General features: G+C 49.8%; 3 protein-coding genes across 27 annotated transcripts in view; 2 read left to right on the top strand and 1 right to left on the bottom strand.

Moving 5' to 3' along the window:
• Nucleotides 1-76: 76 nt before the first annotated feature.
• LOC3291445 (ubiquitin-like modifier-activating enzyme 1) lies at nt 77-11,481 on the top strand. 6 transcript variants are annotated; one of them, XM_061653557.1, is made up of 8 exons: nt 77-172; nt 1,455-1,510; nt 1,612-2,703; nt 5,394-6,443; nt 8,143-8,394; nt 8,477-8,785; nt 8,873-9,264; nt 9,335-11,481. In XM_061653557.1, the coding sequence occupies exons 3-8, from the start codon at nt 1,804-1,806 to the stop codon at nt 9,747-9,749; spliced, it is 3,318 nt and encodes a 1,105-aa protein (XP_061509541.1). In that variant the 5' UTR covers nt 77-172; nt 1,455-1,510; nt 1,612-1,803; the 3' UTR covers nt 9,750-11,481. The 6 variants fall into 6 exon arrangements, with proteins under 6 accessions (XP_061509541.1, XP_061509538.1, XP_061509537.1 ...); XM_061653554.1 differs by having other exon boundaries at nt 80-400; XM_061653556.1 differs by lacking the exon at nt 77-172 and adding an exon at nt 958-1,017.
• Nucleotides 11,482-11,631: 150 nt separating this feature from the next.
• LOC1280786 (uncharacterized) lies at nt 11,632-18,056 on the top strand. Of its 18 annotated transcripts, none has more exons than XM_061653575.1 (6): nt 11,632-11,759; nt 13,908-14,137; nt 14,926-15,433; nt 16,157-16,347; nt 16,422-17,406; nt 17,699-18,056. In XM_061653575.1, the coding sequence occupies exons 3-6, from the start codon at nt 15,311-15,313 to the stop codon at nt 17,993-17,995; spliced, it is 1,596 nt and encodes a 531-aa protein (XP_061509559.1). In that variant the 5' UTR covers nt 11,632-11,759; nt 13,908-14,137; nt 14,926-15,310; the 3' UTR covers nt 17,996-18,056. The 18 variants fall into 18 exon arrangements, with proteins under 18 accessions (XP_061509559.1, XP_061509552.1, XP_061509551.1 ...); XM_061653568.1 differs by having other exon boundaries at nt 11,632-11,866; nt 13,908-14,050; XM_061653567.1 differs by having other exon boundaries at nt 11,632-11,866.
• A 47-nt stretch (nt 18,057-18,103) lies between these two features.
• Nucleotides 18,104-26,244, bottom strand: part of LOC1280787 (matrix metalloproteinase-2) — a 264,242-nt gene continuing 256,101 nt past the window's right edge. For all 3 annotated transcript variants that reach the window (XM_061653558.1, XM_061653560.1, XM_320653.5), the window contains 4 exons: nt 21,011-21,300; nt 20,162-20,938; nt 19,917-20,076; nt 18,104-19,832 (listed from right to left, as the gene is read on the bottom strand). In XM_061653558.1, the coding sequence (XP_061509542.1) occupies nt 19,424-19,832; nt 19,917-20,076; nt 20,162-20,938; nt 21,011-21,300 (1,636 nt within the window). In that variant the 3' untranslated portion in view covers nt 18,104-19,423. The remainder of the gene's footprint in view (nt 19,833-19,916; nt 20,077-20,161; nt 20,939-21,010; nt 21,301-26,244) is intronic.

Raw genomic sequence — 26,244 nt, 5'->3', positions numbered from 1 at the left:
CCGGCAAAACGGCCGGCGGCTAGCTCGGTGGTAAACAAAAAAATATCGAGCCGCCGTCACGGCCTGTCACGGCGCTCTATACCGCCCGAGCATCGAAGCCGCTTCATTAGCCCTCGCCGAGTGCAGTCGCTGCTGTGATCCGGAGCATAATTTTTGCACCTATTTTTCACCCGTGAGTGTGTGTTTGTGTCTCTCTCTGTGTATGTGTTGCGCTTCCGTTCTTTACCCTCATTCAACATTTACGCTCGAGCGGAAATCAAGCGCTTCCCAAACGGCTCGTCCCCAATCGGCCCCGTCGCGTGTGTGTAGGCTCTTCCCGTCCGAAACGACCGATGTCGGACGATGTTGCATTGATAGGATCGCGAGCAAAGCAGCAGTGCAGTGCAAAGGTGGACAATATGTAAGTAATCAGAGCGACGGGTCTTTGGCCGGTTGTTTAGACTTTAAGCGGTCGAGGCAGGGAGAAAATGGCGATCTATTGCTGATTGGCGAACGTTTTTCGATCAATCGGATAGGGCAGGACAGGGCTGGAAAGACAATTTGCAACAAGCAGTTGACAATGCATATGTTTCACCCCGCGTTTTTTGTGCGCTTGTGTCTGCTCTACCTCTGTGTGCGTGTCTGTGAGAGCGTTCGGTGTCTGGAAATAAGACGGAGCAAGTGAGAAATTTGCATTCTTTTCGGTTGAAATCATCTTTTGCAACGGAATATGGGCCGCCAGTCAGGGTAATTCGTGTGTGTAGGTGAGGTGTAAAAGAACTGCATCCGAATGCCAGACATATCTCCATGTGCCCTTGCCCCCCGTTCCCGTCCATATCCCTCCGACATTTCGCTAGATGATCGTTAGCGAAAGGAAAGAAATGAACCGTGGCGTTTAAACATGCGCTTAAATGCTGCTTTGCCGGCAGCAGTCCCCGATCGAAGCAAGCCATTGTAAATTTTTCGACGGACCGAACCGTGTGTTGGCAGCGGGGGGCATTTTCCGTGCAGGCAGCACCAGAGGACAGACAGGAGCCGGTACGCGCGCGTGTGTGTGGGTTGGCCTGAACGTGTTAGAACGCTGTTAGGGGCAAAAAGTATGTTCCGAGTTTCGTACATCGGTTTTAATTCTGTGTGTAGCCAGGGCAGAAGGCTGAATCAGCAGGAATAGAATGAAGTGACAGGCGATTTATGCGTGGAAATTTCCCAGCGGTGTTTTGCGATTCTGTGTGTACGCGAGCGTGCGTGCGTGTGTGTGTGTGTGTGCGGCTGTCTCATGAATTGCAGCCGCCGTCTGTGTCGCCTACTGCCAAAAGACGGCAAGAACAGTGCCGTCGTACTCACACACCACCGCACAGCAAAGCGAACGCAATTTGTGGTGCCGACACTGGCTTGTTCTCTGTTCTTTCGTGGCAATGTCCAAGTGTGGTGTTTTAATGTAGCGGAACCGCTGTTTTCTTCCATTTTATTCGCAGCAATCGTAGTTAAGGAAGAGGGTAGCCGTTAGCAACGCGCAAAAACCGCACGCCAAGTGAGTGCGATTCAGCAGCAGCAGCTTTTCGTCCGGTCTTAGCAGGACCGAATTGTAACCTCAATCATCTTCCATCCTCCCCACGGAACCTCTTCCCGCAGAAGGACGCTTCATCTTCAACCCCATCGCACACCCCCTCGGTATCCACGAGTGTGTAAAAACACTGTGGTCGTCGGTGTAAAGAGAAGGAAAAAATCCCAGCGAGGAAGAGAGGGCGACCGCAAACAGAATCATCATCTCCGCGCACCCCCAGACACCTCCGTCTCCGTCACGGACGCACCCGGTTTGGCTTAATGTCTAGTGGTGAGTTTCGTGACAGCTTGGTCGATCCCCCAGCCGCCAAAAAGCGGAAGCTGCCATCGCCGACGCCGTCGCTGACACAGCCGCCCGAGCACGAGCAGCAGCCGTCGCAGCCGCCGCATTCGTCATCGCCCGCGATTGAGCGCTCTGCACCATCGTCGGCCGCAGCCGCTGCAGTAGTAGTAATGGCGACGTCCAATAACAATGGCTCCGCTCCCGTGCCGTCCGTGGAGAACAACAGCGCCGGGGGAGGTGGCGGCGGCGGCGGTGCCCAGGAAATCGACGAGGGGCTGTACTCGCGCCAGCTGTACGTGCTCGGCCACGACGCGATGCGCCGGATGGCCCGGTCGGACGTGCTGATTTCCGGGCTCGGCGGGCTCGGCGTGGAGGTGGCGAAGAACGTGATCCTGGGCGGCGTGAAATCTGTCACGCTGCATGACACGGCAGTCTGCACGGTCGGCGACCTGTCGTCCCAGTTCTATCTGACCGCGGAGGATGTGGCGGGCGGGCGCAACCGGGCCGAGGCGAGCTGCCAGCAGCTGTCCGAGCTGAACCACTACGTCCCGACCGTCGCCTACACGGGCGAGCTGACCGAGGAGTTTCTGCAGAAGTTCCGGGTGGTGGTGCTGACGCTGGCCCCGCCCGCCGAGCAGCGCCGTGTGGCGGAGATTACGCACCGCCACAACATTGCGCTGATCGTGGCGGATACGCGCGGCCTGTTCGCCCAGGTGTTCTGCGACTTTGGCGTCGACTTCACCGTGTACGACCAGAATGGGGCCAACCCGAGCTCGGCCATGGTGGCCAGCATTACGAACGACGCGGAAAGTCTCGTTACGTGCGTGGACGAGACGCGCCACGGGTTCGAGGATGGCGATTATGTTACCTTCACCGAGGTAAGTTATCTCTTCTTCCCTCCCCTAGTGCTGCTGGCGCGGTGGGGCCCCAAAACGGGGTGGCCATTGTGCGTGTGCTTGTGTGTGTGTGTGTGTGTGTGTTTGGGGAACTGGAAAGCTAATCCATAGGTGGCGTATATGTGTGTGTGTGTGTGCACGCGAAAAGGGAGTTTGGTTCGTCGAATTTTCTAGTGCATTTCATGTGACAGAGTGAAAAATGAATTAGTGAAACATTGCGTGATGATGATGTGATTGGTGGTGTTGCATTGCGATATTCACCGCGCTTGGGACAGAAAAAATACGCCTCCCGAGTACACAATGGGTTGTGGGGGAGCCCCGAGTGAAGACACGGTCGGCGATTGCTGTGTGCGTGCATTCGTGCGTTCGTGTATGCTGCCTCTTTGCCGTGTTAGCTGGTATGGTGAAATTTTGCCATAAACAACGGATGGAAAATCCTCCTTCCCCCATTTTAAAATCGCTCATTACTCTTTCGAAATGAATTTTCTTCTTTTACTCCGCTTTTCTTTGGCCGCACTTGCTGGTGGAGCCCGTGCACGCGTGTGTGTGTGTGTGCGCGCGTGCTATATCCAGGGTTGGTTGAAAACCGCACGCGCCTGTGTGTGTGTGTGTATGTGCGCGCTGTTGCTGTATGCGTGTGTGTGTGTGTGTGAGCGGAGTTTGGCTCCTATGTTGCAGCAGCAGGGCGAGCAGCAGGGTGGTGGTTACGATGAAAAAGTCGGCCGGGGAGGAGGGGCGCTGTTGCTATAATATTTTCGGGGCTTTTTCTCTGTGTCGATGGAAACCGAAGACGGCCGACGGGAGAGAATGGCCACGAGCAAATGATGAGTCATGTGTGTCACACTTTTACTTTCCAATGCGCACTGCCTGCGTTTTGACGTTGGCTGTAAAAATAACGACGAGATAAGGAGTGCTCTGGCTGGCTAAAACCTCATGCACCACCTGCAGCGAAGCGCGGAGTAGGCTTTTTTTTTCGCTTCTTCCTATGATAGTCCCATGAAGCTGATCTGATGATTCCCGTGCCCGTGGCTCGGTTTTTGTTATTTGCCAGCGGGTTAAACGGTGTAACGGGGTTGAAGGAGTAGAATATGCACAATTCGAATGCGTATTTTCAGACGCAGTGCAAACAAAAACCGCGATGTAATGTGGGCAGCAGCAGCAGCACCACACCCCGCAATGCACCATATACTCTCTCTACCGCCTTGTACTACTGCCAAGAGCTGTGTGTTTCTCTTTGTTGTGTTGAAACTTCCTTGTTTCTCGCATCGTCATCTGACATCATTCGTCGTCGTGATGATGATGATGATTATCGTCATTGCGGTTACCTCTAACCGAGCGAGACATACACGTACGTGAAAATGCAGCTTTTGAGGGGAGTAGGGGTGAGAGGGGGCGAAGGATGCGTAACGCTTTTTGGTGTAACAACACCCGTGCCCGTTGGACTGCTGCTGCACATCGCGGACTGTGATCGGTTTCTTTGTCCAATCTTGCCATGTACCGAGACAGAAACCGCTGAGGGGTGTAGAGTTATTGCAGAAAACAATTTGAAATGAAAATGAAATGTTGAGCTAATGATTGAACACAGACAGCAGTCGACTGTGGGCATGATTTGATTACGTTTAAAATAAATGTTTTTCTTTCTTTTTAAAACACATTTCGGAAAAAAAGTGAAACTTTTTACGAATCTTCTTTCTGAAATCCGGTCGTACGTCGATTTGATGTGTATCGACCATAGCAACGAGGTACAGAAAGTTTGCCTACTGGGTACTCGGTTGCTACACATCCCAACCCCTCTTCACACGACCCACCCCCGGGAGTGGCTAATCGATCGTTTCGGTTACTCCTCCCTTTCAAGCGATTGCTCATTGCTTTGGCCGATGATTGACACCAGTGGGTTGCTGTTGGTTTGCTCAATGATATTAATTAAATTGCTACAGAAACTAGAACAGCACAGTAGGGACAGCAACAACAAGAAGAAAAATAAAACAAAATTAGTCAATCAATGGAAGTAATGTGCACTCCCCGGAATGTAGTACCACTAATGGCACATTACGCTCGAGAAGGTACTTGGTAAATTTAATTAGCGAAGCAATCGATACCCATTGTTCGCTGATAGACACACTGGCGGTATGGGCGCGAGGTGGCGAGAATTATGACGACTCCTTTGACACATGCTAATTAATAGTTTGGTCCATATAAAGGGCAGTGTTAGAATTTCGCAAAGAAATGTTGGAAGGTGGCTTTAAATTATTCCTAAAAGGTTATTAAAAATTGACACCTTTTTTTGAAAAAGATGAATCAATATGAGAAAAAGTACGTACAAAATGATTTTGCCGTATACATGATATAATTTTATATCAAAATATAGAAGTATAGCCTATGTCGTTCCTAATGAACAAATAAAAGAAAACGCAAAAATCAAAATGAAATATTTCAAAATAAATATTATATTCATCGATTACGATACTGCATGAATTTGCTGTAGCTTAAAAAAGCAATTATATTTATTAAAAGTAAACACAACAACAATTTTCTCGTTTTTAAGCCGTAAGCTGTAAGCCTACATTTTGCTTTACCAAATTAAACACCACTGTTAAATAACAGTTGCACTGAAAAATAACAAATTAAATGTACGTATCTATCTCATTCTTCTCTGTCTCTGTCCTCTGTAGGTGCAAGGAATGACGGAGCTGAACGGTTGCGCACCAATGAAGATCAAGGTGCTGGGACCGTACACGTTCAGCATCGGCGATACGAGCAAGCTGAGCCCGTACCTGCGCGGCGGCATCGCGACCCAGGTGAAGATGTCGAAGCAGATGAGCTTCAAGTCGCTGGCGGAGGCGGAGAATGCGCCCGAGTTCATCATGACCGATTTTGCGAAGTGGGACCATCCGGCCAACACGCAGATCGCGTTCACCGTGCTCGGCCGCTACCAGGAGCAGCACGGCCGGCTGCCGCGCCCCTGGAACGTGGAGGATGCGGCCGAGTTCGTGGAGATGTGCCGCAAGCGCGCCAAGGAGATGGGGGTCGAGGAGCTGAACGAAGCGATGCTGACCAAGTTCGCCAAGGTGTGCGCCGGCGACCTGTGCCCGATGAACGGTGCGATCGGTGGCATTACGGCGCAGGAGGTGATGAAGGCCTGCACGGGCAAGTTCACCCCGATCAATCAGTACTTGTGCTACGATGCGCTGGAGTGTCTGCAGGAGGCGGACCTCACGGAGGAGGAGTGTGCTCCGACCGGGTCGCGCTACGATGGGCAGATTGCCGTGTTCGGGCGCAAGTTCCAGGACGTGCTGGGTCAGCTGAAGTACTTCATCGTCGGCGCCGGTGCGATCGGCTGCGAGCTGCTGAAGAACTTTGCGATGATTGGCGTCGCGTCCAAGGGCGACGGTGAAATCATCGTCACCGATATGGATCTGATCGAGAAGAGCAACCTGAACCGGCAGTTCCTGTTCCGGCCGCACGATGTGCAGCAGCCGAAGTCGCGCGTCGCCGCCCAGGCCGTGAAGCGCATGAACGGCGACATTAAGGTGACGTCGCACGAGAACCGCGTCGGGCCGGAAACGGAGCGCTTCTACGACGACACGTTCTTCAACCGCTTGGACGGCGTGGCGAACGCGCTGGACAACATCGATGCGCGTATCTACATGGATCGGCGCTGCGTGTACTACCGCAAGCCGCTGCTCGAGTCGGGAACGCTCGGCACGCTCGGCAATATTCAGGTGAGTGGTGCCGAGCCCAGGCTGTCGTTTTTGTTTTGTTTTGCTGGGTGGGGGATCCTGTCTTCCATGAGATGCTGGATGGTTGCTTTCAGTTGTCTAAATTAAATGCAGGAAAAGAAAATACCTTTCTCTTAGTGTGAGAGCGTGAGTTTTGTTCTGCAACTGTGCAATGAAAACACACACACATGAGAAATGGAACAGTAGAACGAGATAAATGAAAAGTTTTTCTCCCTGTCTCCTATCAGATGCCAAAAGGATGTAGTTTGATGGCGATCTCTATATGACAGGCTACATTCTATTTATAATCAACGTAAAACAATAGTGCGGCCAGATACGATATGCAGAAAAAATCAGTGCAAACTCCTGTTTTCCATGGGACGCTGGAATAAACCATTTCTAGAAGTCCATAATTAGGACAGGAAAAGTAAAGCTATATCTTGAACCAAACATAATTCTTCCGTCTCTTGGTGGAATCCTGTCTGTGGTTCGATACAACATTTTTTATTAAATTAGTCAATCGTGTTTCTTCGAAGGCATTTCCTCTAGTGGAACAGCCTTATCTAGGGCTAAAAAAACAAAATAATATTTAGAAGGATATTTAAATAATGTAAGAATGATGCATGGGTTCAAGACCAGAATGGACCGTGTCCCCATACGTAGGGTTGACTATCCTGCTATGGATAACTAGGAAGTGGCTGAAATTAAAGTACGCTAGCGGTATAGGAAGACCTAGGAATGATTGTAGTGCAACAGAAGAAGAAGAATGACGCGTCAAATGAAAAGTACGTCTTACATGTATCGTAAGATGTATCCTGTTTTCCATGGGACGCCGGAATCTTACTCCGTTTCTGGATGTCCATAATTAGGACAGGAAAAGTAAAGCTGTTTATTGAACCTTTAGTCATTGTTTCCTTTCTCATGGAAGCTTGTATATGGTATGATACAACATGCTATTAGGAAGCATATTTTAGCAATAATGAACAGAACTAGAAACGGCCAATCGACTGTCCATCTTGCATGTAAATTAAGAATTAACCTGTTTTCCATGGGACGCCGGAATGTTACTCCGTTTCCGGATGTCCATAATTAGGACAGGGAAAGTAATGCTGTTTATTGATCCAAAATATCATTCCTTCCTTATTGATGGAGGCCTGAACGCGGTTCAACACAACATAGGATAAAGAAACACGTTTTAATTCTAGTAAGAATTTTGTGGCCAATCGGCTGTCCATCGTGCAATAATGAATCTGTTTTCCATGAAATTATTGAGTAAATCGTTTCTAAATATCAATAATTAGGATAGGGAAAGCAAAGCTTTATTTTCAATCAAATGTCATTCTTCTCTGGTCTGGTTGGTTCTGTACAGTTCGATACAACCTATTATTAGGAAGGATATTATAATAGTAGATTAAGAAGAAGGAAGTAGCCAATTAACTGTGCAACCCCGGGAATAACCTGTTTTCCATGGGACGCTGGATTTCAAAAACATTTCCAGATGTCCATAATTAGGACAGGGAAAGCAAAGCTATATCTTGAACCAAAAATCATTCTTTCCTTTTTTGGCGAAAGTCTGTATATGGTTCGATACAACACAACGCTAAGATAGGATGTGATCATTATTTGACTTTCTGGTTCTTGCATTCATTCAGCTCCAGTTCATTAATGTGAATATGTTTTCAATTGTCTTTTTTTTACACAGGTGGTTGTACCATTTTTGACCGAATCGTACAGCTCGTCCCAGGATCCGCCGGAGAAGTCGATCCCGATCTGCACGCTGAAGAACTTCCCGAACGCGATCGAGCACACGCTGCAGTGGGCTCGGGACACGTTCGAGGGCATCTTTAAGCAGGTGGCCGAAAATGCGGCCCAGTACATCTCCGATCCGACGTTTATCGAGCGCACGCTCAAGCTGCCCGGCGTGCAGCCCCTCGAGGCACTGGAATCAGTCAAGGTAGGGCGGCGGAAAGATAGAAAGGGAGCGCACCAAAGGTGACGATTACACATTAACGCCATTTTCTTTTATCATCACACAGAAAGCGCTGATCGACGACAGGCCGAAATCGATCGAGGATTGCGTGAAATGGGCCCGCATGTACTTCGAGGAGCAGTACTCGAACCAGATCCGCCAGCTGCTATTTAACTTCCCGCCCGACCAGATGAGCTCCACCGGCCAACCGTTCTGGTCCGGCCCGAAGCGTCTGCCGGAAGCGATCACGTTCGATCCGGAGGAGCCGCTGCACCTGGACTACATCTTTGCGACCGCCAACCTGAAGGCGGAAGTGTACGGCATTCCCCAGCAGCGCAACCGGGATGCGATTCGTAAGATTGTGATGACCATTGAGGTAAGTGAGATGGTTTTTTCGATTCTTTTTTTTTGTCAATAACTATAACACACCTTATCCTTGCACACGACGTGTTGTTTGCTCCAGGTGCCGAAGTTTACGCCACGCTCGGGCGTTAAAATTGCCGTCACAGACTCAGCCCTGCAGGCGGAGGAGAACGGCGGCGGCGGCGGTGGTGGCGGCGCCGGCGGCGAAGATCTCGATCCCGATCGCATCGGCCGGTTGCAGAGCGAGCTGGCCGCGCTCGGCAAGCCCGACTTCACCATCACACCGCTCGAGTTCGAAAAGGACGACGACAACAATCTGCACATGGACTTTATCGTCGCTGCGTCCAACCTGCGCGCGGCCAACTACAAAATCCCGCCGGCCGACCGTCACAAGTCGAAGCTGATTGCGGGCAAAATCATGCCGGCCATTGCCACCACCACGTCGCTCGTGGCCGGGTGCGCTTCGCTCGAGCTTTACAAGCTGGCACAAGGGTAAGATAGAGCGAGAGAGGAGAGTGAATGAATTGCTCTAAAACCCGAATTCAACTTGCACACTTTACAGCTTCAACACGCTGGAGCGCTTCAAGAACGGCTTCCTGAACCTGGCCCTGCCGTTCTTCACCTTCTCCGAGCCGATCCAGGCGAAAAAGGCAACCTACTACGACAAGGAGTGGACGCTGTGGGACCGGTTCGAGGTGAAGGGCGAGCTGACGCTGCAGGAGTTCCTCGACTACTTCGAGCGGGAGCACAAGCTGAAGATCACGATGCTGTCGCAGGGCGTCTGCATGCTGTACGCGTTCTTCATGACGAAGCAGAAGCAGCAGGAGCGCCTGAACCTGCCGATGTCCGAGGTCGTGCGGAAGGTGTCGAAGAAGAGCATCGAGCCGCACGTCCGTGCGCTCGTGTTCGAGATCTGCTGCAACGACGAGGAGGGCGAGGACGTGGAGGTGCCGTACGTGCGCTACGTGTTGCCTTGAATAGCTTAAGTGGTGGCGGAGGCGCTAGAAGAAGGGGGCTGCGGTGGTGTGGGGGAAGTTTCGAGTACGGATTAATGTTTGTCGATACTGAAGAGAAATGAAGGGCACGGAAGAGGAAGATAGGAGATAGAGAGAGAGAGAGAGAGATTAGAAGTAAAAGGGAAAATGCAACAATGAATAGCTGAACACGTGAATTAGGTAGAAAAGCAAGGGTTTGTACTGTCGTAAGCACAGAGAGCGTTGCACACCGAGCAAATTGCGCAAAGTGACGAACTTTTAACAGGCTTGAGCGTGCATAAAACAATCGACGAGTGCAGTTTGTGCGCATTTTTCACCCATCCCTTCGATGAAGATCAAGCGGTTTGTGTCGAGTGGCCACCACCCAACCCATGATGGAAAGGCAACGCGTGTGGTGGTCGCCCTTGACCTCTAAATTCCCTCTTTTTCTCTCTCTCTTGCGGTGCCGTGTGTGGTATCACTTAGTATTTATTGTTCATTAATATTCCTACGCCCCACTTTTCCCTCTCTGGCCCAAGCGGGGAGAGGAGTCGTTGGCATCGCGATTCGAGCCCGATCTCGAGCAGAAAGGAAGAGCCGCGTGCGGGCGGACGGTATGAAATGGGATTAGAGAAAAGGGTGGAAGTAAAATTGAACCCTTCCCCCTTTTTTTTGGAGACAAGCTACGTCGTGTCGAGGAAGAAGAGAGATAGCCGAATGAGAGCAGCGGAACGATAATAAAAGCATAGCTTTTTTTTTAAACAAATAATGTTTTTTTACCGTACTAGATGTGTTTCTTCCGCGCATTGAAGAAGGAAAAGACGCAGAGTCAGTACATAAAATGAGTGGAGTTAGAAAGAGAGAATAGAGAGAGAGGGATAGAAGAGAACGTGGATTGTAATTAGGAAGCGAGTTTTCGTTCGCGCGAGAGCGGTCAAAGTTTGTGTGGGTGCGTGTCGCGTCCATCGCCGGTAAATCGGCACAGCAACATAAGAACAGGTAGCTAATAAATTAGAACCGTCTTAGTACAGGGAAGGTGGCGACCTCTGTTGTTCGTGGCCGTAAGGTGTAGGGCGCAGTGGGTGTGGTGTGGTGCGAATGATTTCGATTTTTGTACTATAAACGTCCTCGATGCGATTGATTAAATTGCTTTATCGCGATTTTAATGCTTTCTCCCCGTGAAGGATGGTTCTGGAAGAATGCTGCCCACACACGCACACACGCGCGCGCGCACCGCTACAATTGAATCAAATAACGTTGAACCAGCATATGAGCATACGAGTTGGAGTAAAATAAAGAAAAGGAACATGGTGTAACAGAATAGCAGACAAGAGCAGGTAGGTTGTTTAGTAGTAGTGAGTTTTGTTGCCTCTTGTCCCGTTGCATTGAGATAGAGGACATGAGGCGCTTACAGGCGGCTGGTTGGCCCATCGCGGACACTTCAGGACCCGTAAACCCGAAAGCCAATACTATATTCTGAAAATGAAAATGCCGATGGTGGAGGAGTACGTGCATCAATCGCGATAAAAAAAAGTGCTGAGATGAGAAGGAGAGAAAAAAGTAAACACAAGACCCACACACACACACCCACACACCCACACATACAAAAGAAACAAGAAAAAACAACACAATTAGCTGAAAGGATAAGACTTACCCTTATAATCTCTGATGTGTAGCCGTGGGACGAATATGAAACGAAATGGCGTGAAATAAATTCATTATATTTTAAATTGAATGCTGAACTGAAGCTACCCCAAAGCACGAAGCGATTATTTGTTCCCCTGTGTGCGTGCGTGTGTGCTACACGCGTTGCGCTATTGCGTGTGCATGTGTGCGTCTGTTTCAAGTTCGTGTCCGATCGCGTCGATGAAGCTGCAGCATCCATCCATTCAGTGAGTGCAAGCGCTTCATCAGCGGAGCAAGATCGCAGTCGCCGATGGGAAAGTAGTTGCTGTTATCGGTGTGCCCCTCATTACCAGTGTTGATAGAAACGCGTTACACATCGTGTAAAGGGTGATTTAATGTGTTTGTGCTTTAGCAGTGATCGATCAACCGCACAGAAAGTGTCCATTATTCGAACGATGTAACGGCAGGCAACATCCAGTGGCGCTCGTTTTGCTGTAGAGCTAGCTCTAATATAACACCCGCTGATAATGGGTCGGATAAGACACGGACAGCAATAGGTGGGTGGGTGTATAAATGCAAGCTCCCGGTAATAATCAGCCCTGTAAAATTGGGCTGCAGGTGGGAAAGAGAGACGATAACAAATCAATCACCGATCCCGCTCCCGAACCAATTAGTGTCGATTATATTACTGGCAGGCGGGTGTGTGCGTTTGGGTGAGCAGTGATTAATCAGGCCTTTTTAGGGCCCGACACACGGTGACAATTGTTTTACACATCCCACACTGTGGTGCTACTGTTTCGGTTCCCAGATAGTAGATAAATAATTCGATTGACATGATGATGATGATGGTTCGATTAGCCGATTACATTGAGTTGCCCAAAAGCGGTTGGCAAGAATGTGTCCCGCAAATGAAGTACAGTTTCAAAGGCGTCGCACACGATCAGTGTTGAATAAATCGTGGCCAAGCACTTGAAGTGGATCGTACGTTACGGTACCAAAAGTTGCTTGCTTTGCCATTACTCCACTGAACTGTAATGGTTTGTTTAGAATAAATTTAAAAGTCCCCATGGATGGTAAGACGTGATGACGATGCGTTCAATCTGAGGAGCAGCAACTGCTGTTGGCAACAACCGGCGACTGCTTTGATGAGCGTGCTGTTTAGGGCAGCTCATTGGCGGGGTGAAGAGAAATAAACAAATGGCGCATTATTGCCAGCCAAAGGGGTGGCGCTGACTCATGAGTGTCATGAGGCTAATTGGAATACACTTTGTCAAAGCAATGTGCGACATTGTTGCATTGCAAACTTGAGGCATACAGTGGCTTACGGAATTGATCGTTCATTTAACTTTTTTTTGGGAAATATTTGCAAATATCTTGGCCAGTTCTGCAGGTAGGCTGAAATTGTTTATACTATTTATGAGCAAGTGCCTTTATGAATCCTCAGGCTGCATTTAATAACGAAACATGTCTACTTTGGCCGTATAACTCCAAACTAGTGATGTGCTGTATGGAGCGCACCCATGACTCCGATCCGACACCGACTACTGTTAGTTCGATTCCGACTCCGGCAAAAAGGAACCACTAGATCCGCCCGGAGTCGGAGTCGTTTGGAGTCGTTCGGAGTCGTGAGGAGTCGTCTGGAGTCGAACGACTCCGAACGATTCCGAACGACTCTAAACGACTCCGGACGACTCCGGGCGACTCCAGACGACTCCGAACGACTCCGGACGACTCCGAACGACTCCGACAACTCCGACGACTTCGAACGACTCCGGACGACTCCGATTCCGGGCGACTCCAAACGACTCCGGACGACTCCGGGCGACTCCAGACGACTCCGAACGACTCCGGACGACTCCGAACGACTCCGACTCCGGATGACTCCGACTCCGGACGATTCCGGACGACTCCGGGCCTTTTCAGACGATTCCGAACGACTCCGGATATTGCAGCGCGGACCTACCTTCCGGAGTCGATTCCGAATTTATCAGAGTCGGATCGGAGTCGACTCCGGATTTTTGCCAACTTTACCCATCACTACTCCAAACAATAAGAGTCAACCGATGCCGCGGAAGTGACACAATCGAAATAACTGTTCTGATAGGGTAGAGTGACCCGGAAGAGATTCAAACAAATCCGAGGAAAGGACAAGAAATTCAAAAGAAAATCTGGACGATCTCTGTTTAGGTTCTGAGGGTAAATGTGAGGTTTATTAAACAAACATTGGTTCTCATATAATGTATATAATTAGCATGTATGATACTGTGGAAACGTGCCCGTACACGTTGTTTTAAAATGTATTCGTGTCAATGCTTGTAAAATATGTAATTGCCGATTTTTGAAAATCTATGCATTGGTGTGTTTTTTTTTCTATTTTCCGTGACCCTCTTGTTGCATCGTATTATCGATGAGCTCAGTATCAGCGATACGATATGTTACAATTTTTAAAGATCTTCTCAAATCTACCCATTGCTACCCCACCAATATGCTTTCGTAGTGTCTCTAGAATTCATCTAACTAATCTCCGTTTCACAGACTCATCTCGCGATCGCTGTAAAAGCAACAAACCAACCCAAACCCTTCTTATTAGTGTTTTGAGCTTCGTCTCCCTCCCAAGCTTGATAAGCGAATCTACCAACGATGCACAAACTAATTTCCCTATCAGTACCGGACTCCAGGTAGTGGTAATGCTCTGACATGCGCCACCACCCTGTCGATTCTAAACCCCCTTTTTGGCGATGACTCTCCGCAGCGCAACTGATGAGGTGGTAAACCTAGCTCCTCCTTATCTTAAATGTACCTCCGTAATAAAGCAAAACTGCGGGGCTATGCTGCACCGAAAGAGTAAAGTAAACTTCCTCAAATTGACGGCCCCGCGGACCCTTGGGATGGGATGTCCCGCCCGGTGTGTCGGGTTACCTGCGAAATCAGTGCTATCGGAGACACCGACCGAGACGTCTTGTCCATCAATCTGAGTCATCTCTGGGCGGAGGCACGGGTGTAGCTGTCGCGTGGAACAGTCTCCCGTCGACATTGTCGATGTGTGTGGACGATAGCGCAACGATAAGACAAACTAACTGGGTAGATTGTGTCTCCGATGTACACAGGACCCGGGGTCGGGTGGGTTAGCCGTGGGATGGTAAAAGACACATTTTGGCACAAGCCGTGCTGCGCGTGGCTGTCAGATCAGTTTCGCCTGTCGAAGGTGACGGACCTGGGTGGAAGGTCGTCCCCGGTTGGAGGGAGTGCTTTGGGAAGAATCGTTGGGTAACTTGTGCTGAGGTTTTGGCGATCGTTGCAATCGTTTCCGTGTGTTGCAGGTGTAATTCCACGTGCACTCATTTCCTGAACTTCTTCCAACGTTTTGTCGTATTGCAAATCGTGTGTGTGTGTGTGTGTGTGACGAGTGAGCAAATCGAGCACGGGCGTCATCAGTGTAGGAATTTTTCGATACTTTTCCTTTCGATATCAGCTTATCTGATAACGCTGGCACCCGAGACCTGAGGTATCCTTCAAACACGTTTTGTTTTTGTTTTTTACATATTTTAAAAAGCTTGCGCAGTGTAGTATAATCCGGACTGTCTACCAGACGGGAAGTGCTGTTACACATACGTTGATTAGTGCCTCCGATGTTGAAGCTTAGACCAAGTGGCTGAAATAACGATAAGGAAGAAGCCCTGTGAAAAAAAGGGATTAAAGCAGGGTTGCCAAAATGCAAAACGGCACAAATGTCAAAGCGTGATTTGTGTTGCCAAACAGCGAAGTAGCCATTGGAAGGCCGTCAGTGCGCGAGTGAAAGCGTGCAACCGCGTTCCTCTATAGGTGGTTCTCAGGAATTCCCAATTGCCAATTGCTGATCGGGATATCACCGTTAAAATCCCTGTCGCTGTGGGCAGAGTATAATTGGTTAGTTGATTCCTGCATAACCTACAACGACAATGGAAAACTGGAGATGTAAGCAGTGTTGCAATTTCCCGAACGGGGAGGTGTACCAGTGTGCTGCCAAGGATCACTTTTACTGCGCAACTTGCAAGGAGTCAAAGAACAGGACGCTATGCACGGTGAGTACTATGGAGATGGTGAGAGTTTCTGGAAGTTCGATGTCGTTTGTTCCCGAGTTGCTTGAGAGCAACGTTTTCTAATTCTTCTTGGAACTATATGGTTCAGGTTTGATGGATTGCCTCTTACTGAAAGTGTACGGTCATTGGGGATAGAAGAAGGATCGCTCGAAGATATTCGAGTTGCACTGATAACTCGGGAGCAGACTTCATTTAATATCGTAATAAATTTAATTCCAATAACCGAAACACGAAAAACAAACTCCCCAGAGCAACGCGCACCGAACAGCGTGCAACGAACAGCCTACTACGATGCGCGTCATTTCAAGATGGCGAATATCTTTTGTACAAACAAGGCGCAGCTCTAGCCTAGGGGGCGGCACACCTACTTGCCCGTCGCCGTTTTGCTGTTCGTTGCTTTGATTGCATTTTTCACAGATAAAGTTAGGCCTGATATGTTGTTCCGTACACGCCTAAACCCACCGGGGCGGCGGCCTGTTGGTATGATAAGCGCTAAAAACACCACCATCCAACCTTCCGGAAGAGGCAGCAACACAGGGGCAGCAATACATTAACATCTGTCCGATAAGAGCGCGCGGTACACGCTGCCTTAGCCCTTGTTCGACAGTCTTCCAATGTTTTTGGGCTGCCACCGGTTTTCATACAACAATGTGTCTTACCCCGTTTCTAATCCATTCTTCTGTACTGACTTTTCTGCCGCCTCAGTGTGGAGCGAAGCTGAAGGATGGCAAGGTACCGAACCCGATCGAGAAGCTGCTGCACCAAGCGATGTGTCCGTGCCGCTACGCACCGAACGGATGTACCTGGAAGTTTGTGCAGAGCGAGATGGACGCGCACTTGGTCGAGTGTCGCTTTCGGCCGTACCGATGTGTGGCTGCTTCGTTGAACGTGATCAAGTAAGGCCGTTCAACCCTAAACAGATGTCACTGAAATGCGCTCTGATCGTATGTACTTGCGCTTTCATTTCCAGATGCAACTGGCAAGGTTTGCAGCACGAGATCGAGGACCATCTAGCGAAGGGCCACAAAGAGCTGGGCGAGGTGTTCCGGTTCCGCGAGAGCACCTCGCTCGTGTTCAAGGAGCAGATCTCGCTCGGCGGTCTCAAGCTGGTCGATGCGTTCAGCAAGCGCTTCCTGTTCTACTTCTTCTCGGACGTCGCCCACAAGAAGCTCTCCTTTCTGATGCTTTACTTCGGGCGGCGCGAGGAGGCGGCCCAGTACTGCTACGAGCTGGAGATTAGCGGCCGACCGTTTGCGCCACCCGCCAATGGGACGGACAAAGAGGCCACCACCATCCCGCCGGTGGTCGAGGATGATGCACCCGACGCGAGCGTCTTCTCCCGCACCGTCAAGTTTGTGGAGCGTTGCAACTCCGATTCGGAAAATCTCGCCGAACTGCTGGACGAGGAACGGTGCGTGTCGCTTTCCCACCGGCAGGTGAAAAACTACCTGCACGAGGGCAAGCTTCACATGCGGTACCGAGTGCGCAAGGTTGATGGAGGTGGCCGGGAGAAGAAACTCTCCGGCACGGTCGTGCCGGCCGGGGAAGATCCACCCCTCGGAAGTGCGGCTCCGGTGAAACCCAAGCCAAGGCCACCACCGTTCGTGTTTGCCAAGAAGGGAACGCTTGCCGGTCCGGGCAAGCGTTCCAGTTCCAGCTCGAGCTCCAGCTCCAACACGAGCTCCTCTTCCAGCTCCAAATCGGAATCGTCTACCGGGTCAGGCAAAACGGTGCAAAGCACGGCGTCCGTTGCCTCCCGTTCGCCATCGACCGCCTCTACCATTACGATAAGCTCGGAGCGCAACAGTGGCGACTCGGGGCAGCTTGCAGCAGCAGGCGCAATGGATAGCCGCCACTCGCTGTCGTCCATTAATCGCCTGACGACTCCACTGACGCCGTTCGAAAAGCCGGAACAGTGTCCGCTGATGACGCCTTCCATCAACAAGCACGATGTGGTGAGTGGTAGTGGTAGTGGTGGTGGTATACGTGCTGCCCGGTCGAAGCAGAACGCGATCGACAAAAAGCTTGCCTTTCACCGATACATGCAAGAATCTCGCAAAGGGAAGAAGTAGAGTGTGTGCGCTTCGTTCGTCACCCATCGTAACGTCTGCTCCTCATCTGCTTCATGTTCGCTTTTTATCTGTACCTTTATGTGTGTGTGTGTCTGTGTGCGTCTTTCAACACAGCGCCTACTATTAGAAGTTTGTATCGTGACCCCGCCCCGATTCCTGCCTCCTCCCGTTGCAGCCACCCTCGTGGAGCGTTTCGCAAACCACGACGAGCAGCTTCGCCTACCACACCAGCACCGAGTACCATCGGCAGGTGTACGGACACGAGCCGTACCGCATCTCGCGCCATTATCCACCGTCCGAGTGTACGACCACGGCGGCCGTCTGTCAGAAGTACACGCAGCCGTACAAGGTGAAGGACGATCGGCCGTACCTGCTGAAGCAGCCGACGAACTGTCTGTTCAAACCGCAACCCAAGTGGTGTGGCGGAGCTAGTGCCGGTGTAGGTCACGGGAAGGGTGGTTGGAGTGCGTAACCGCCCCCGCTGTGGTCGAATTTTCAGCTTCCCACACTAATAAACTACTCATTTCTCAATATGTTCTTGTACCTTAAATCTTATTTTTTCCCATTTCACAGTTTCCGATTAGATTTCACAATTGTTTTATTACTTGTGCAGACTGCTGTCCACTTCACATCGACAAGCACAAGCATTCGCCATCTTTATGGTTCTCTTTTGCGCTTAAATTGTGTATGTGTAGGCTTTCGTACGGCACTCGTAACCGCGCCTAGCTTACATTTATTATCCTACAGACGATCACGTTTATGTTCTACCGTACAGAACGAGACTAAATATAGCAAAAAAGCACCAGAAGATCCTGCGCCGCTGACGGGATCGCGGGAGTTTGATTTCGCTAACCGTACGAAAAGTCAGATGGAAAAGCCCCGGTGTGCGGTGGGCGGTGGTTATGCGCATACCACTTAAAGCAGTGATTAGAGGCGGTGTGAAAGTGCACATGAAACGTTGGTTTTTGGGGGGTGTTTTGAGTGGTCATACGCCAAACCGAAATGTAACGTTCTATGCATCGCCCGATCCCTATCGGTAGTGCATTCATCCTAATGAATGAGTATCTTGTGCAGAGAACAACATAATCTAGCTGAATGATTGTACAATGGGACACCCTTTTCCCTATAATTTCGCAAATTCTTTCCAGATCATGGAACGAATCCTGAACGAATGCCGCCCCTAAGAACTGTTTCTGGACTCAGCCCTCTGGCATGGAACGGATCACAGGAGAGATGGAAGATGTGAGAAGAGAGCTATTTACCAAGCATCGAGAGCGTATCTGGCTATTCTTCTCCTAGACGCTTGCGGACATTAACTAAGGATGCATCCATTAATTACGTAATGCTCTCAAAGGGCGGAGGGAGAATAGGGATAAACAACTTTTTATTGACATTACGTACTTAATGGATGATCCCTTATACTCTCGTTCTGGGGTTTTGAGGAAATTGCTAAGCTGATCAGTATCAATATAGGCTTCAGAGGTGCCAGGTCTTTTATTGGAGGTGCATAATGATCTAATGCTACGGGGTCATGGCGGAATTAACAGAATATTCCGATATAGATAATTATTTCGTGTACCAGGCAGTCGGATAGGATAGTCAGTCCTTGGCTACGGGGGGATGGATGGTATGACGGGCTTGAACCCATGACGGGCATGTTATTAAGTCGTACTGACGTTGACGACTGTATCACCAGACTCCTCCCCTTTAACTGTCACATATAGTTGATTAAAGCTTTATCACCAGCAAGCGCCAAAAGTATCACTTCCCGGGCCCAAAATAGTCAAGACAGTGTGGCACCTCTGAAACAAACCACCGTTGAATGGGAATGCACCCAAAACAAAACAAAAAAACCGCATCATTTCATTTCCACTCTCATTGCACACCTCTAATCACTGCTTTAAGCGTAATGTTTGGAAAAGTGGGACAAAACCACCGCTACCAGGGAGCAGGACACTAACAGCAGTATCGTATCGGGCGCATAGCCATCGCTTCGTCCAAGGCTCGTACCCCGGCTGGTGCCAACACCGGCCGTATGGACTACGGTCGGCGGTACATCGATATCCTCGTCCAGATCGTTCAGCAGCAGGCGCTCGTGGCACTTCATCCATCGCCTGGCGGACGACTTCTGGTACTCGTGCGCAATGCTCATGTTCATATCGTTGAACCGCCAGTAGCCACGGCCCTTGAAGAAGTACGTCTTGCCGTCGCGGTACTGGAACGCGGAGTCGATGTTGTACCCGATGCCCCTCCACATGGACATGTCGCGCGGGTAGTCCAGCTCGACGCGGTTCGTGTCTTCGTCGAATCTGAAAACGTGCGGTGAAATATGTGGACATTTAGAAGCTGGTGTTATAGAACCCTCTTGGGGCGGATTAGGGAGTTGAACTCACTTCCAGTAGAGTCGACCACTGTACAGGTAGGTGCGATTGTTGTGACTCCACACCAGGGCCGCATCGATCCGCTCGATGCTGTCCGGCAGCCCGAGATCGGTCAGTGGTCTCGGGTACCCCGGCTCGAGGTACTGTGAGTTGAACACGTAGTATTGCTTGCCTAAAATCGAGATCAAGAAGAGTAGGGCGGCGTTAATATCAAGATTCGTGACAGCTTCATAGAACATCATCACAGCACTGCTTACCGATGAAGAAGATGATTTTCTGATGCTTGTTCTCGTACACCGTGTCGATGCGCTCGAAGTCCGCCGGCAGCCCGAAGAACATGCGATGGATCTCGAACGGGGTCGGCCGGTGCAGATCGTTCTCGTTCATGCGCCACAGCCAGCGATCCTTGAAGATGAACAGCTCGTTGCGGATCAGCGTGATCGCGTCGAAGCTGGTGTTGCATGGGTTCGGGTGGATCGTCGTCCGATGACGGTACGGTCGCCGTGTTGTGGTGGTGGTGGTCGTTGTCATTGCTGTCGTCGTGGTTGTTCGATGATGAGGTCTATGATGGGGCCGATGCCGTACGGTGGTCGTTTCCGTCGTTGCAGGATGTTGCGTTCGATATCGGGTTTCCTCATCTCCTCGATGGTGACTTCGCTCGGTGGTGGTGGTGGTGGTGGTAGTCCTTCGCGTAGTGTAAGGTCGACCGTGCGGATACAGTCCTTCCCACGGGTGGCCCGTCGTGTTCTTGACGGGATAGTAGGGCCTTGTCGTTGGCCTTGGCGGTGGCGCCGGTGTCGTGGTGGTGGTCGTGGTCGTCGTGCTCGGCGTATGACGTTCCGGGTTTTTGCCGTAGATCTTCTTGCGCGGTCCATAGATCGATTGGATGCCGAGCCGATCGTCCTCCGGGATTGTGTCCTTGCCGCGGTACGAGATGTGGTGCCACGGGAACATGATGGCATCCTGCTGCGACGAGTGCCCAAGCCCCAGCGAGTGGCCGAACTCGTGCACCGCCACATCGAAAAGCCGTGTGCCTGATTGGAGAGGAAAAGAAAGCACGGGGATTTAGTTACACTCAAAATAGACGCGTTTAATGTCCAGCTTACCTTCTGCATCGAGCGGTTCATTTAGCAGCCACTTCTCGTCCGCATCGAAGTGAGCATCCCCTCCAATGCCCGTGCCGGGATAGAAGGCGTGAGCGAGAATCTTCCCGGGGCCGTCAAAGTTGTAGCCGTCGCCGTGGAATTTGCGCGCAAACATGACCTGTATGTCGGCGTCCGTGCTGTACACCTCGCGGAAGTTTATGTTCGCGTGCTGTGCCCAAAGACCGAGCGCCTCGTGCAGTATCCGCCGGACCTGTCCCGCATCCAACTCGGACATCGTTTGATTCACCAAACTATGTAGCAAAGGGCGAGAAAGAGAGGGTAAGGGTAGAGCATTAGTGGAGATGTTATAAATTTAATATAATTATTTAAACTAATATTAATGACAGAGAGCTTAAAAAAACATCGCTTAAAAGAAGAAAACGGAACGTTTAGAGCTGTAGTAGATCCGGCTCGAAGGACCAAAACATAGTAACAGCTCCCACAGAGCGTCCCGTAGCGCCATCTACCATGCAACTCCCTTCAGAAACGTTATCGTTGTTTTACATCATTCATCACTACCGCAAAGAGAACAGCGAACTATATTTTACCAGAATATACATACCAGCACTCCATCCACCCCGATAAGGGAGAACGCCAAACAGCAGTTAATGAAATTATAAATGAACTTTTATTCGCCTTCGCCTTTTTGTTTTGCTCCCTTCCATGGGGCAACTTTTCGTGTCTGTGTGGACGTCAAAAGTTGACTTCCTGCAAGTCACAGCTGAGTTGAGAGGCGTGCATCCGTCGCCTACTTCGCAGGTGTAGATAAAAATATGAAACCAACCAGCCGTGGGAAGATGTACCCAGTGCCTAACACGACACACGTTTCAACACATCGTAGTAGGCGGTGAGAAGGAGCAAAGGAGAGCAAGGACTGCGCTCCGACAGAACTGCGACTTGGTGGCGAAAATACCTCCGTTTTTATCCACTGTCTTCGGTGTAGTGTGTGTAGTGTAGTGTAAGTGTGAGTAGTGTGGCATGGTGGTGGGATATGGAAAACCGTCCCCGTCCGTCATTTCAGGCAGATGATGATGATGGGAAAGCAGGGCGGTTGCAAAACCGTGGGTGCTGCTGTACCGGAAGCAGCAAAAGGCAGTGTGTGTGTGAGAGGTGAGTATGAGAAGGCGGTGGTACCTTCCGTACAAATCCTCGCATGATGGATGGGTTCGAGCGAGTGTAGCGTCGGCTGTTCGTCTGCACGCGGACGCGCTTGGGCGTAATTTTCCTTGACGTTAAACTTTCATCAAGCGTTCCTAATTTCCGCTTGGTCACTTTTTTGCTGTGTTGTTGCTGCTCTCTTTCCATTTCAGCGGCGCCCCATTTTGAACTGCGAACCCGAGGAATGTTGTAGCAGCATAGAGAGAGTGAGCAAAGGAGGCGTTGAAAGAAAGGCAAAGAGCAACGCGCGAGTATCCTCGCGAGGCCATTCACTCTTTACATACTGCTCTGATGGAAACGGCACTGGCAATGCGTTGGTGGTGACAGCCCGTGGGCCCGGATCATACCTTTGGGGAAGGCCGGTAGATAAATCGTCGCTTTTTTTGTGTCTGTGAGTTGGAGAACCTCCAAAAACGGCTCACAACCGGTGCACGCAGTGAGGATGGTTTTTTAATTGAAAATTAACAACGTTATAATGCTCATTTCTGGTAGCACATGGGGGTAGTCCCTGGAGGAGGGAGCGTAAATTTGTTCAAATCGTGTTGACAAGGTAGTAGGGCATTTTTTTGGGGTTTAAATTTGAAGTTGATGGACAGTTTTGGGTGCATTTTTTTATGGAATTATTATAAACTATGTCCTTTAAAGAGTTATCAAGCTCTACACCCAAGTCCCACGCGCGCATTGTGACCTCAAATATACCGAAAGTGCCAACTCACACCACTCCTCAAACCTCAGTGCTCACTCCCTGAATGCTCCTCTAACCAGAATGCTCGGTCGGGTCTTCATTTGCATCCCCAGTAAGTTGACATATGGTGTGGCCACTCCCACCTAACGCACCGGTGCAAATGCAATTAATAAGTCCGTTTCGGGGCACTCTGCAGCTCTGTCAACCAGACAGCAAGGCAGGTTTTCATTTCCTCCGCCAATTGGATCCCGGTTCCGGTGGACCCAATCCCAAGCATCGCTCTCCGCTCCAAAGTCTGTCTGTAGTGAGCAGAAGTTTGCAAATCGCATCACACGGGACAACCCGGCACAGTACGAAATGGCACCAAATTAGATAAAACCTCGCCGAGCTTCATCTAATCCCCTCCTATTGCCGGGTGTGGTGCAATTGGTCCGCACACAGGCCCAGGCCATGTGATGTCTACAAATAGCGTCCAGCAATCAACACCCCTTTGCGCGTTCGGGGTCCAACTCCAGTTTGGAGGTTCCAATGGGATGGAGTTGGGTGTGTGTTTTGCAAAAAAAAAAGACTTTAATATCGCTCGCTGTAATACCTTCGCAACACTACCTACTACTCTGAAGCCGGTAGAGACAACTAGCCGCCCTCCTTTTTCTCCGCTCGTCCCTCAAGGCTGTCGCTGTCACTCGTGGCACGAGATGTGGAGGGAGTTTGTGCAGTGTTTTAATTCAGTAAATTTTAATTACATTCATTTATGACGTGTATCATGTCGGTCGCGTCCTCTGCGTAGCTCCACAGTAGTGGCTGGGTGTGGCCCTTGCAGGAAGAAGAGTGTGAACCTGATGATAAATGCTTCGCTATGTCTAGAGTAAAGGTTGGAAATAGTGGAATAGCTCCTCCGCGCTGCAACAAAGTGTGTTGCCTTCCTGTCCCTGCCAGCGTTATATAGGTGTATGTGTGTGTGTGTGTGTGTGTTGGTAGAGATCTCTAGAGGACACTGACTAGCTAGATGGGGCGGGAAGGTACACAACACAATATCCATTGTTGGGTGGAATTGGATGAAGTGAGAATATGGGAGGACATGCGACATGATAGTTGGAGTACTACAGCGAAACAACAACAAAAAAAGAGTCATCCTAGGTGAAAGTTTTGAAACTCTCTCCCTCCAGTTTTGGTGTCGTTTGTTGGGTGCCATCATATCGTCGACACCATTTGCATGTTTATCGAAAACTCCGTGTGTGTGTGTGTGATCCAGTCCTCCTCGATGTCACCTCCATGTCATACAGAGTCAGGCCCGAGACATGGCACCGCTCTTCTGGTCTAGATACTGACTTTCGAACCCCACCAAAATGGGGGAAGAGGCCTGAGGGTGGTAATGGTGGCTGGTCCCAAAAACATTGAAACGTTTTTGCACCGCCACCGTTCCCCCCCCCCACCCTCTCCGAAACTTCGCTCCCCCCTTTAGTTCGAACCGTGCGGTGCCGCTGCGGTTGTGCGCTTTTCATCACAGTCAATGGCAAAAGTTTTGTTTAGACGGCTACCGACACCCTAAACCCCCCCCCCCACACCCCTCCCCCCAGGGTGGTTTATATGCTGGGTGGTCCGTAATTTCGTGATAAACGATTATGAGTGCAAACGTTGGCTGGGGACTGCCTGCTCATTTGCATAAGCCAGGGCGCGCGTTTCGTTTTGCGCGCACTGGTGCCGAACAGGGCTGGGTTGCGCTTTATATATGTGTGTGTGTGTGTGTGCACCTCGTACGAGCTCGTACCATTTAGCTTATGACTTGTTGAATCTGTTTTTAGTGTCTGTCTGGGGGGAGGTGTGCAGGAGGTTTGGTGTGCAAAACGAGCTCCCATCTCTCGCATGCAATCTAATCAATAGTAATTAAAAGCTCCTAAAGTTGAGAGTTCAACGAAGCTGCATCGTTTGGCTGGTGGTTCCACTGGTTAGTGGAATGTTTATTAATGTTTTTTGTATTTTGTACATTTTTTACATTAAACATAAGCTTTATGGAGCTTCTAAAAACGCAAACAACTTGCCACGAGCAAACGGGGCAGCATTCTGACGAGCTGTTGATTGGCAATGCGTCTCCTGCGTGCTGGTTCCTGGTTCCTCACAACTCACCACTACTCAATACCTTCTGGGAGTGAGGATGGTTGGGTATGCCGGGCATGGAATTTAAGCACCCCACGGAACGAACCGAGTACCGAGTGTGCCGTCAGTACGATAAGCTTCCAAGGCACTTGTCCCCTTCCTGGAGCTGCTGCTGCGTGTGTTGGGCGTTGCAATGCTGCAACCGAACCGCTTCGTCCCGTGTTTTCGTCCCACCGAAGCGGACAACGAACACACGTTGTCGATGGCCGTTTTGCGACTTGCGAACGGAAAACGGTGATAACATTTCAAATTCCACACCCCGGCTGTGGATGGGGTCCGGTGGGTTGTGTGAGTCTGTCTGTGTGCATTGACATTGTATGAATGGTGGAAATTCAAAGGTTCAGTTCCATCTCGCTGGCTTCCCATTATTGGGTACGGAAATCCGATAAATGAAGGTTTTTTTCCCATCCTTTCCTGAACCAATTTTTATAAACCTCCATCCTTTGTTGCAAGTTTGCATCGGTGGGATTTGGAACGGAGGGGTTTTTTTTTTGCTTCAGTTTTTGCGTGAAGCCTATCATCATACTCTCTCTCTCTCTCTCTCTCTCTCTCTCTCTCTCTCTCTTTTACGCACGGAAACAATTGTCGAGAAACGGAATGTAAAGCGTGTCCTCCAATTGGACGATATGCGCATACCACCCACATTGATCCTGCTGGTAGTAGTTTCAGTTGCTACTACTAGACTATTTGAACGGTTTTCACCGGTTCGGGTAGAATTGTTACTCGATTCAAGTGAGGGTAAGAGAGGATCTGTTTTTTGGGGTAAATTGAATGCTTCTGTGGGATGATTTTTAACTTGAAAGATGGACCACAATTGCTCAATATGGATCAATGAGTATTTTGGAGGTATATAGATGCAACGAGCATTATTAAAGAGCTAAGGACAATTACCGTATTATTAACCGAATTTGAATATAGTGCAATTTACACAACGTTTTGGCATTTTTCATGGATGTAAATGCACCTGAAATTATGCTGAAAGGCGATTATACAGTTAGTTTTTGAATAACAAAAAAAAAAACAAACAAACAAACATTAAAATAATAATTTTACGCATTGTACGTTACCGTACGGCTACAAAGAGTGAAATACACAGCGAAATGGGCAATTTGACAGCTAAAATGTCTGACGGAAAACGCTAATACGTTGGAGGAGATCATATCACAGCCGAAATACAATACCCTCTTTCGATAATCAT

Source organism: Anopheles gambiae, chromosome 3 (assembly GCF_943734735.2).
Source record: "Anopheles gambiae chromosome 3, idAnoGambNW_F1_1, whole genome shotgun sequence".
NCBI lineage: Eukaryota > Metazoa > Arthropoda > Insecta > Diptera > Culicidae > Anopheles > Anopheles gambiae.
Note: the sequence above shows the minus strand (reverse complement) of the source record. Positions and strands in the feature narration are given on the sequence as shown.